The sequence below is a fragment of the Phyllobates terribilis genome, unplaced genomic scaffold (assembly GCF_046119375.1).
Source record: "Phyllobates terribilis strain yellow unplaced genomic scaffold, ASM4611937v1 Scaffold_3__8_contigs__length_932513732, whole genome shotgun sequence".
Lineage (NCBI taxonomy): Eukaryota > Metazoa > Chordata > Amphibia > Anura > Dendrobatidae > Phyllobates > Phyllobates terribilis.
The window spans coordinates 328,404,323-328,416,408 of record NW_027362763.1 but is presented as its reverse complement, the minus strand read 5'-3'; the positions used below and the strand labels follow the sequence as shown (position 1 = coordinate 328,416,408).

At 37.8% G+C, this 12,086-nt stretch overlaps 1 protein-coding gene across 50 annotated transcripts in view; it reads left to right on the top strand.

The window, feature by feature from the left end:
* Positions 1-12,086, top strand: part of LOC141259327 (IgGFc-binding protein-like) — a 187,511-nt gene that overhangs the window by 141,259 nt on the left and 34,166 nt on the right. For all 50 annotated transcript variants that reach the window (XM_073675146.1, XM_073675093.1, XM_073675139.1 and 47 more), the window contains 12 exons: positions 823-879; positions 3,230-3,471; positions 3,693-3,976; positions 4,114-4,391; positions 4,937-5,535; positions 5,748-6,321; positions 6,430-6,629; positions 6,712-7,092; positions 7,299-7,582; positions 7,991-8,262; positions 8,351-8,413; positions 9,448-9,579. In XM_073675146.1, coding sequence (XP_073531247.1) covers positions 823-879; positions 3,230-3,471; positions 3,693-3,976; positions 4,114-4,391; positions 4,937-5,535; positions 5,748-6,321; positions 6,430-6,629; positions 6,712-7,092; positions 7,299-7,582; positions 7,991-8,262; positions 8,351-8,413; positions 9,448-9,579 — 3,366 coding nt within the window. The remainder of the gene's footprint in view (positions 1-822; positions 880-3,229; positions 3,472-3,692; positions 3,977-4,113; positions 4,392-4,936; positions 5,536-5,747; positions 6,322-6,429; positions 6,630-6,711; positions 7,093-7,298; positions 7,583-7,990; positions 8,263-8,350; positions 8,414-9,447; positions 9,580-12,086) is intronic.

The window sequence follows — 12,086 nt, the reverse complement described above, 5'->3', positions numbered from 1 at the left end:
TTCAAAAAGTCTGGGTTTCTTCTATATACACCCCCTGTGCATAAACACTGACATTGCAGTCATCAGCCCTACAAAAGTGAGAATTTTTGGACCATTTGTCCACTTTAAAAACCATGAAAAGTCTGACAATGCAGTGTGGTATTAAGCAAACTGTTGGTTACCACCCGTTATCTTTCATTACCTATACATTTATCTATGAATGTATGTTGAGATCGCTTTGACGTTACCAAACTATGTATGCATTGAAGAGCTTGAAAGGTGTTCAATACATTCCAAGGAGACCTCAGAGTATTACTCATTTAATTCCAGGAAATTGGAAACTTTGCAAAACTTGCAGATTGCGGACAAGTGATTTGCTGCAAAAGCAATTTTTAAAAAAAATTCAACCAAGGTGACAAATTTAAAATATTTGCTCACCATAGTGAGGAACCTTTTATTGTTTTCAAACACTTTGTTGTTGTGTTCTTTCTCCATGGTTGAAAAAAGAACTATTACTGTATACATTTTAAAAAAATTACCTGTACTTATACAGTCTCCAACACTGAAATTGCAACACCAAGACGGAAAAAGTGTAGAATTATGGAAATCACAGAATCAATAGAAACATTAATGATATGTAAATGATGAAAATATGGAAACTTTCTGGCAGATAAATCAAAGTCACTGATTGACTGATTATCATTGAGTCATTGATATTGTACTGTGTGATGTGTTTTCCTAAAATGAGCATAATGTGCAATTTGTTCACAATGGATAACTGAAGATGGTTTTAACTTTATAATTTTAAGTAAAATGCATCAAAAATATAATTTCTTTTAATAGGATCTACTGTTTCAACAACTTCTACAACAACCACACCGTTTTTTCCACCTGAATCTGGTATGTTGTCAACCTTAATAAACAAATCTCTCTTCATTAAATGGATTACTTTGTTTACTGCAATTCTGTGGAATATATTTTTATTTAATAGGGATTTTTTTTATTATTGTCTGACAATTTAGACCTAAAGAAAATATGTGCAGTAAAGCTGTGGCTTCTCACAGACATCAAATCACATGATTTTCAAAGGCACGAAACAGTCAGAGTTCAACCAAATCTGTCCACGCTTACCTTTCCATGAGTTTCTTTAATCACTCGATTCCTTTTTTCAGAGTAAACACATTGTCACTAAGAAACAAATGGCATAAACCACATCTGAAAGAGTAACATATTTTGTTTCAAAGCTTGCAACACTTATCTGTGGATATGTTGTGCCAATGGAAATGCCAGGAAAGACATCTGCAAGAACTAAGGGGGAGATTTATTAATTCATTTTAGCTAGAATAAAGGAGCTGGGGAAGAACTGGGTGGGATGGAATGTGGCTACTCCTGCCAAATTCATCATCCGTGCCCACATTTTTTCAAACAGAAATCTTGCTCCAATCTCTATTTGGAGTAGCATATCTGGTGAAGCGTATGGAGGTACACTCCATAGATAAAATGCACTGAAGTCATAAAATGGCGTGCGCCTCTTAATGAATTCAGTGCACTGTACTCTATTGAGCCCTGCGTTAAGATGTATGAAATGCTCACATAAATTGGCTACAAATTGCGCATTAATTAAATCAAAAGCAACAAAAATACAAGTCTTGCTGTCCATAGCAACCAATTACAGTGCTGTATTTCTCATAAAGTGCTCTGGGAGGATGAATGTTGCAGTGTGATTATTCTTTTTATTCTACAGTTTAGATAATTGACAAAGTTCTATGACCTACCTGCTCCCCCTAGCTACTTCTCCGCTTTGTAATTCACTAGGCTATCAGAGCACAGAATTTCAGCTATCACATGCCTATCAGTTACCTTTTTATTACCACTTCATTTTCTTTTAAATGTTTTCAAATATATTTTAAATATATATTAAATATTGATAAACAGAAATACTTTTTTTGTACACAATATGGCAATGTTGCAACGTTTTCCTAACTTTGATGATAGTAGTTTCAGGCTGTGTGGCCACTATGCGTTTTTTAAGCATTTCCGCAGCAGCAATTTCACTGCAGAAACGCTTAAAAAACGCTTGGTAGAAGGTCTGCCATGTTTCCCAATGATAATCAGCATGTGCTGTACACATGCTGCGAAAATTTCCGCTGCGGATTATCATTGCGGAAAAATCTGCAGCACTGCCAATTATTTTGCGTAAACGCGGCGTTTTCTCTGCCATTGACTTGCATTGGAATGCATGGATTCCATATCACTGCATCTGCAGATGCGGTATCCAAGCGTTTCAATGTGCGGATGGTACCCGGGTCTGGAGAAATGGAGAAGAGGAGACTCTCCTCCAGACCTGGGTACCATAGTACCTGTAAAAAAAAGAATAAAATAAAAAATAAATATTATACTTACCTTCTGATGGCCCCCGGTCTCCATAGCGATGCGTGCTGGCTTTCCAGCAACACGCGATGGTCTGAAAAGGACCTGCCATGTCGTCATTTAGTCATGTGACGGTTCACGCGACCGCTGACGTCGGCAGGTCCTTTAGTGTACCGCGAACTGCCGGCAAGCCGAGACGCATCGGATAAAGACTCCGGGGGCCATCGGAAGGTAAGTATAGATTTATTTTTTTATTTTTTACCATTCTTTCGGTCACACTATATAAATCCATGCCGTTTGCATGGATTTATATAGTGTGACCAAGTTGTCAAGCACTTTCCAAGTGATGCTAAAATCGCTTGGTAAGCGCTTGACAACCCGCATGCGGAAATGCATGTGAAGAATGCTTCACATCCACATGTCCCTGGCATGAAAAACGCATGTACAATCCGCATGCGTTTTTTTCTGCCAGGGAGATGCAGAAATGCTCAGGAAAAATCTGGAGCATTTCTGCATCGTGGGCACATAGCCTTAGTAAGCACTATCATGTCTATTATTTAAGTTCTTTACCCTTGAAATAAAATATTATATAAAAAATATCAAGGTGGTCATGGACACCTTTCTTTGAAAAATATGATATTACAGGTTATTAGGTACTAGCTTCTGTGATGGGATGTTAATTAATGGGATGAGCTTAACTGCTGAATGTGGAATTGTGAAAGAATATATTCCTTAATATGTAGCTATTAGCATCTGCCTCATGGAGTTTTTACCTTCCTCTGGATCACGATGGATATACGATGAACTCGATGGAATTACGTCTACTTTTGAAATTAAGAAACTATGAAATTATTTTAAGCATTTGTCTCATTTTATTAAGGTAATTGTGAGGTTAGCGGAGACCCCCACTACTACACCTATGATAACCAGGTTCACCATTTTATGGGAACCTGCACCTACACTTTATCCAAACTATGTGAAGATGATGTGAATATGACAAACTTCAATGTGGAAGCAGCTAATGAGCACAGAGGAGCAAGTACTAGAGTATCCTATGTCAAGTATGTGAACGTGGATGTACACGGATACAGGATCACTCTGGACAAGAACAGAGTTGTTAAGGTTAGTCTCTACCATTTGCTTCTCATACTAATAGAAAACGAATAAGTGTTTGTAATTGTGTATAGATAAGGGCAGTAAATGAGCTTAATTGTTGCAGAGTGAGTAAATTTAGTCAATGAGCAGGTTTTTTTTAACAATAGCATCTAAGCTTGAATAGTTCACTGATTTTGGAACATTAGTTTTTTTATTTTTGTTAAAGTTCTTTTTTTTTTATTTACTAGGTGAATGGACAAATTGCTACACTGCCCATCTTTCTTTCACCAGACATCAATGTATTCATAAGTGGATCCAATGTCTTGTTGACAACAGGCTTTGGTCTACAAGTGAAGTTTGATGGGAATCACAAAGTCCAAGTAATTATCCCAGGATACTACTCTGGTAAATTATGTGGACTTTGCGGAAACTTCAATGGCAACGCTGCTGATGATTTCCTGAATCCAGATGGTGTACTTGAACCAGATTCAAACAGTCTTGGAAACAGTTGGCAGGTTGATAATGACACACGGTGAGGACTTATTCTTGATTGTAGTATTTGTTTACTACCATAAAATTATCTTGAATATTACATTAAGAGTTGTACAGTATATGTTATATATGAAAATAAGTTGCTTAAAAATAACTGGTCACTTATTTATTTCAAAGATGCTCTCCAGGAGTTGACCATCCATCCAGTTGTACTGCTGAAGATAAAGAAACCATTGCCAGCAACAGCTTCTGTGGAATCATTACGGACAAGAATGGACCATTCAAAGATTGTCATGATGTTATCAATCCTCTAGTTTACTTTGATAACTGTGCATACGATTTGTGTGAAACCAACCTGGATGGGGAAATTCTGTGTGATAGCCTCCAAGCCTACGCTGAGTCTTGTCAGTCAAACGGAGTTACTATTGGGCAATGGAGAAACGACACTTTCTGTCGTAAGTCAATATCAAATCTTACATTCTGAAAACCATTTATACATTGCTACTGATTTTTTTTACAAGTTTTTACAGTAATAAATGTTTGAGGAAGAAACACATTCACTGAATATAGTGGATTTTAAAGTTGGCACACTTTTCATTCTTACTTCTTAATCAATTATTAAATACCATTAGTTGAAAGGAATATTTCTTTACCAATTGATACAAGTCAGTAAAACTAATGAATGTTCTAAATATCCAACAAAGGTTTTTTGCAGGCCAAGTTGTAACCCAAATAAATGCAATACTTAATTCAATAAGGCTACTTTTAGATTTCATACTTATTTTCAAATTAAGAATTTACTTAAATGCATAAAGGTTTTTAAAGAAACATAAATGATGCTAATATTGGAAAATAGTGTCTGCCATGAACACAGAATTTGCCAAGATAAATATAGAAAGTGGCCAATGAATGTAATTCCAGTCACACAAAACCTTTAAATGTATTTTACTTACTGATTTAATTCATTTTCTTATATATTTATTTATGTATTTATTTCTAGAGCCAGAGTGTTCTCATAACAGTCATTTTGAGCATTGTGGAACTGCCTGTCCAGCTACCTGTGTCAACCCAGGAGCCCCAGCCACCTGCTCTCTTCCCTGTACTGAATCCTGTATATGTGATGCAGGTTATGTCCTATATGACAATAAGTGTGTTCCAGAAGACAAATGTGGATGCTGGGATGATGATAAGCATTATCCAGTAGACTCTGAATTCTGGACTGATGATACTTGTTCTACAAAGTGCAGATGCCCCTCAGCTGGAAGTGGCTTAGTATGTGCCAGCGATTCCTGTCCCAACAACCAGTATTGCGGAATTTCAAATGGTGTACCAGGATGTCACTATTTCACATATGGAATTTGTCGGGTCCATAATGATCCTCACTACGACACTTTTGATAGACTGAACCACAACTTCATGGGTCTATGCACATATACCCTTGCAAAGTTGTGCAATAGTTCTTCTTCTCCACAGTATTTCAATATTGAAGCAAAGAATGAACATCGAGGAGATCCCACCGTGTCATTTGTGAAGCATGTGCTTGTGGAAGTTTATGGTCAAAAAGTTCAAATTATGAAAAATGAAAAAGATCGCGTTTTGGTGAGTAGTACTATTTTTAATCCAAAGGAAAGTGTGCAAAACACATTAAATATGTTCAAGAACCTTTTGAGATTATATAGTTGAGAACTATGAAATTACACTCCAGTTCCAAAAACAATGATAAATATTTGACAGGTGTCCTAGCTAAAATAAAGATCAAACTGTACAGATACTAAATTAATGTAATTTCTAATTCTTGCAATATTTCATAGGTCAATGAAATTTGGACCACTCTTCCAGTGATGTTAGTTGGAGGAGCTGTGACTGTTCAATGGACTGGAAAATATGTCAGTCTCCAGACAGATTTTAGGTTGACTGTATCATATGATATAGATACTTCTGTGGAGGTGAAACTTCCCAGCAACTACTCTGGCCTAACCTGCGGGATGTGCGGTAACTTTAACAATCGCAGACAAGACGATTACATGATGCCCAATGGACTGCAAGCAGAGAACTCTGAACAGCTAGGTCACAGCTGGATTGTAGAAGATGATGATCCACTTTGTAGCCCAGAAGACCCTGAGCCCTCACCACCACCATCCTGTACACCAGAGGATGATGAGCTGTATAGAAGCGATGCCTTCTGTGGTCTTCTAATAAGTAAAGATGGTCCTTTCCATGTTTGTAATTCAGTCATCGGTCCTGGTGGATTCATGGAAAGCTGCCTATTTGACATGTGTGCACTTAATGGAGATCCAGAAATTCTCTGCAGTCTATTAGCAGCATATGCTGATGCTTGCCAGAAGGAAGGCATTTCTATTTCATGGAGAAACAGCACATTCTGTCGTAAGTATTTTCACCTGTATGTTTTAATCTTCTCAAACAAAAAAAGAGAACTGAAGTTACCACCTACTGTAGATAGATTGTGTCATTAACAAGTCTTTCTTCATTTAGCTTTCGAATGTCCAGAAAACAATCACTTTACCACATGTGCATCTGCCTGTCCCGCAACATGCGTAGACCCATACCCTACAGGAAACTGCAGCTTGCCATGTTCTGAAGGCTGTGAGTGTGATCCTGGATATGTCATCAGTGGAGGAACGTGTGTACCGGAGTCACATTGTGGCTGTTTGTACAATGACGTGTACTACAAGGTATGCAGAAAACCAATACTGTCTTTATATTAGCTGTGTCTCTGGTATCCACATTCATTTTAATATTGTTTTTTAATGACAGGAAGGAGAACAATTCATTCAAGGCAATTGTGAGTCTCAGTGTACTTGTCTAGGAAACAACAATGTTAGCTGTTCATCAATGTCCTGTGCAGAAGACGAAATCTGTAAGGTGCAAGATGGATTATTAGGCTGCTACCAACCAAGCACAGCAATCTGCCAAATTTATGGAGACCCCCACTATTCCACCTTTGATGGCTCCATCCATCACTTCCAGGGTGCTTGTACTTATACTGTGGTAGAGACATGTGCTAATACATCTCACAACTTCAGTGTCACCACCCGCAATGAACACAGAGGTAACCCAAGCTGGACCGCGATTAATTCTGTTACCCTGACTGTTGATGAAATAAAGATCTACATTGGAAAGAACAACATTGTACAAGTAAGAACCCTAAATCTAACTTGTAATTTATAGCACAATCTCTTCATATGGATAGAGGGAAGTTCTGGCTTCAGGGCCAATATATTTACGCAGCTTCCCAATTCTTTATAGTTATGCTCACTTACCACCATAAGAATATGAATTTGTATGAATTAGACTATGGATTTCAAGTATTAACATTTCCCCTATGTGACTCTTTTTTTTAGGTTAATGATATAGTTGTCACCCTTCCTGCTAATGTGTCTGGCATAATCATCACACAGAATGGCCACTATGTTACCGTCAGTACAGACTTTGGCCTTGAGCTCCAGTTTAATGGTGATCATGAGTTGTTTGTGAGAGTGAAAGAGTATTACAAGGATGCACTATGTGGATTGTGCGGCACCTACAATGATAACCGCTTTGATGACTTCATGACACCTGATGGCAGCATTGTAACAAATGTCAATGACTTTGGAAACAGTTGGCAAGTACCAGATGATGGATGGCTGTAAGTACAATAATAAAATAAAGCACTATTTTCTGATAGGGTCATTAACTTGCAAATATTATAATCATTACGTTTGTATTGCTTTCATATACTATCTTTATCCGTTTTCCTTTAGCAATCTATAACGAAATTACCAATCATAACCTTCACAATTTATACAATAGTTGAACTTGAGTTGTTTGAACACTTTATTTATCAGTAGAGCAAACAAATAAGATAAAGACATAGGAATACCAAAGGATTTAGATACTAATCATAACCAATTGGTTAATGGGTCTCTCACTCAAGACCTACATGCAGCACAAAGCATATGAGGTCCATGAATCATCAATATAACAATCACTTTCATCCAGCCACTTTAAGTTATTGCTTTGTTCTTAATGGTAAATTGTTTTTTTTCTTGTTTAGATGTGATTCCACTCCTCCGCCACCACCAGTCTGTCCTCCTTCTATCCAACAGGAGGCCGAACTGAAATGCTGGATCATTAGACAAAGCAATGGACCATTCAAACCATGCCATGCTGTTATCCGTCCTCACCAATATTATGAGAGCTGTGTATTTGACCAGTGTGTCACAGGAGGAAGTGACGATCTGGTTTGCAGTGTCTTACAGTCTTATGCTACAGCTTGTGAAGCACTTGGCGTTTTCTTAGGAGACTGGATATCCAACTCGATTTGTGGTAAATATATTTTCCCAGTTTTCTTCATTTTCTATTTTTTCTTTTTATGTAATTTTCTTTGCTAAACTTTCTTTACATTTTTCCCCAGATCCAAACAAACCATCACCAACTCCCCCTGGAGTATCCACTTCATTGACACACCCTCAAACAGGTAAATAATAAATATTAATGTGATTTACTGTTATCCAAGTAGAGTAAGCAATTCATTATAACAATTAAGTGTAAACTTGAAATGGAAGGTGGTTCTCAAATGTCTGGATAAAAAATGTGCTTTTATGATAATAAAACGTTTTTAGTGCAAGTTGACTGGCAAAATGGTAAAACTGATAAATAATTGTAATTTTATTGGCAAATATCATGCTATATAGTAACTTACTAACTTATTAAAAATAAATGTTTCTAAAAATCCACAGTTTTATATTCAGGCTAACACTTCAAAAAGCCTTAGTATAAATTGTATTAGTAAAATAACATACCAAAGTTTAAAAAAGTAGGAGCCTAATGACTGACCTATTTATATGTATATGTATATATAACAGTTAGCATTAGTGCATGAAGTATAGGGAGCCCCTGAGGAAGCGGGACAAAGCGCACGTCGGGTTGGAGGGACATAAGACCTAACCTTCCATCAGCTACCTAGGTGAGTATAACAGCTATGTTATCAACTACTACTTGCACTTTATAATTACCCTTAGCCCCTGCACTAATGCTACCTATTATATATATAAGTCACAGATATCCTTGTGCATTGACTATTATTACTTATTATAAGATGTCACATAGCCCCTTGGTCTGATCCATTATATGTGTCCCTTAGTCATGAGGCACTTTTGTTTTTAAATTTTTGGATGTTATTTTACTAATAAAATTTTTACTAAGGATTTCTGAGTTCACTTTGTTTGTCCTGAGAAGTATATCTTCATAAACATATTTCAGGACATTGACATTTATTTGTTTTGAAGTGCAATCCTCTACATGATATTCACCTATAGATTCATGGATTGATTCTATCTAATACTTCAATAAGAAACAGGATATATTTAGCAATATTCTTTGGTGTCTTATAAATTTCTGGTAATATGTGTAACCCAATCACTGTATAGCAAAAAATGTAGTGTTGTACCATTTATGACTTGGAGCTTTAATCATTCACACTTTGTGCAACACAATATTCTTATTTTTTAGATTCAACCATTGTTCTAACTACGCTAAGTCCAACAGCAACTACTACCATTGATTCAACTGTTAGTCTAACTACTCTAAGACCAACAACAACAACAACTACTACTGCTACTGTAACAACACCTGTAATCATCAGTAAGTGCCTCAAGTTTGAAAAGAGCATGGTTGATTTTGGGGGATTGAAAATCAATATTTTTTCTATAATCAAACAATCTGTGATGTTATAGAACTGACTGTAGCATACTGTAGAATTCCGCAGTCAAAATAATTAATTTATTGTAAAAAAAAAAACCCTTCTAGCGCATCTTATATTGGGGCATTTAGATAACACAGGTGACTCCCCCAAGAGTTAAAATGGAAGCAAACTATGTCCATGTCCATCCAAGTATTTCATGGTTGGCCATTCATTTTAATTTTGCACTGTAAATGAGTTGTCAAATACGGATCCCTCAGCAATACCAGCTGATCATTGGGCATTAAAGCAGTCTAATATACTGCAACCAGCTAAACAATACTCTACATTGAAAGCTGTTATAATGTAGCTTCATGAATTAAATGTTTTACCTTTTCTGAATTGAATACCATACTTTAAATTTCCAAAAGCAACTGGAGAAACATTACAATATTTAATTTTTTTTTGTGCGAAGGATATCACAATATAGTTGGCTTTCTTTGAAGCATACTTACTAGTGATGGGCGAGCACTAAAATGCTCGGGTGGTCGAAGCTTGGGTCAAGCACATTGGAATACTTGGGTGCTCGACCCGAGAAACGAGCTAAATGTAAGTCTATGGGAAACTCGAGCATTTTTCAGGCAGCTTCCCCCAGCGGTCAGCAGAGGGCCGAAAAATTGCCCAAATCGATGGGAGCAGTGCTCAAATGACATGGGAACAGCATGGGGAAGACCCCTGGAAGCATCTCTGACTCCCAGGTCACTTCTGTCAACAACGTTGTCAGAGGTATTACACCACTTTTACAGACTCACAATAAAACATACAAAAACGAAACCAAAATGGATTTTCCTGGGAAATATGTTAAGGAACATCCTTTCCAGGGTAATGACTTGTATATAAAGCAAAATAAATAACCAAAAACAAAAATGCTCCTCCACAGCTTGAGCTATATTCACGCGTAGTGTTTTTGATGTGTTTTTGTACTTTTGCATTGCTTTCAACTGTGACAAATGCATTCACTGGGAAATGTCATTTTAACATTTTAAAACCTTACCTGGCCATGTGGTGTGTGAGATATCATCAGACACATTGTGTTTCATTTATGAAGGAGGGACTCTGAAAGTCACAAATCCTATTTTTATAGGGCCATCAGGCGGCCTTTACTATTCTTAAAGGGCCAGCAGTTGGCCCTCACTTTTCCTAGAGAGCCATCAGCCGGTTATGTTTTATTGTTCCCATTACTAAAGAGTGGGTCTTCTATACTGTTATTGCATATGCAGTGAGTGGCAGGGCTGCCCAAAATTTGGACGCGCTCCAATACCACTTTGAAAATTTGGATGCACCCCAATACTCCTTTGAAGAGACTTAGAGGAGGGCCTCCTGAAAACAATGTTCCCATTATTAGGCAGTAGGTCTCCCATTGTGTTTGCCTATGCAGTGAATGCAAGGGTTGCCAAAAATTTGGAGGCACTCCAATGCCCCTTGGAAGAGACGTAGAGGAGGGCCTCCTTAAAAAATGTTCCCATTATTAGGAAGTGGGTCTCCCATTATGTTTGCCTATGCAGTGAATGCAAGGGCTGCCAAAAATAGGGAGGCACTCCAATGCCCCATGGAAGAGACGTGGAGGAGGGCCTTATAAAAAAATGTTCCCACTAGAAAGGAGGGGGTTTCCTATACTTGTAATGCCCATGCACTAAGTGTATGGGCTGACAAACATTTACCCCTGGAGGCTAAAGATGAACATACTGTATAAAAAAATTTTTTTACGGGCATCAAGAAACACCCTTTAAAAAAATTATGAGGGTGTTGCATCACGGACCATGGTCACCCTGGTGATATGGTGGTGGAGAATAAGGATGAGCAGAAGGAGGAGGACAAGAGCAAATAGCCAAAATCAGAAGCGTATACCCATGTGTGGGCGTGAAGAGCAGCATGGAAATACACCTCCCAAAAAAGACACTGGATTTGAGCTTATGTTGCAATACTATCATTCGGTGGTGTTCAGAAGTCTGACCCAATCCAGCCCTTGTTCATTATTATAAGAGTCAGCCTGTCAGCATTTTCAGTTGATAGGCGGATGCGCTTATCCATCATAATTCCACCATCGGCACTAAAAACTCGCTATGATAAAACGCTGGTGGCAGGGCAGGCCAGGACCTCCAAGGCGTAGAGAGCCAGTTCATTCCACATATCCAGCTTGGATACCCAATAATTATAAGGCACAGAGAAATCACGGAGGATGTTGGTACGGTCAGCAAGATACTCTCTCAGCATCTTCCCAAACTTTGCACTCCATATGAGATGGACCTGTGCAATGGGAGGGGCTGAGAAAATTCTTCCAGAACTTTGACAGTGTTCCCCTGCCTCTGCTGGATTGAAGTTGTTTCTCTCTCGCCTGTACTCCTTGGTTGTCCAGCGAACTGTGACCTCTGCCGCCAGCATTTTCAGATGGGAATATTTTTAATAGTTC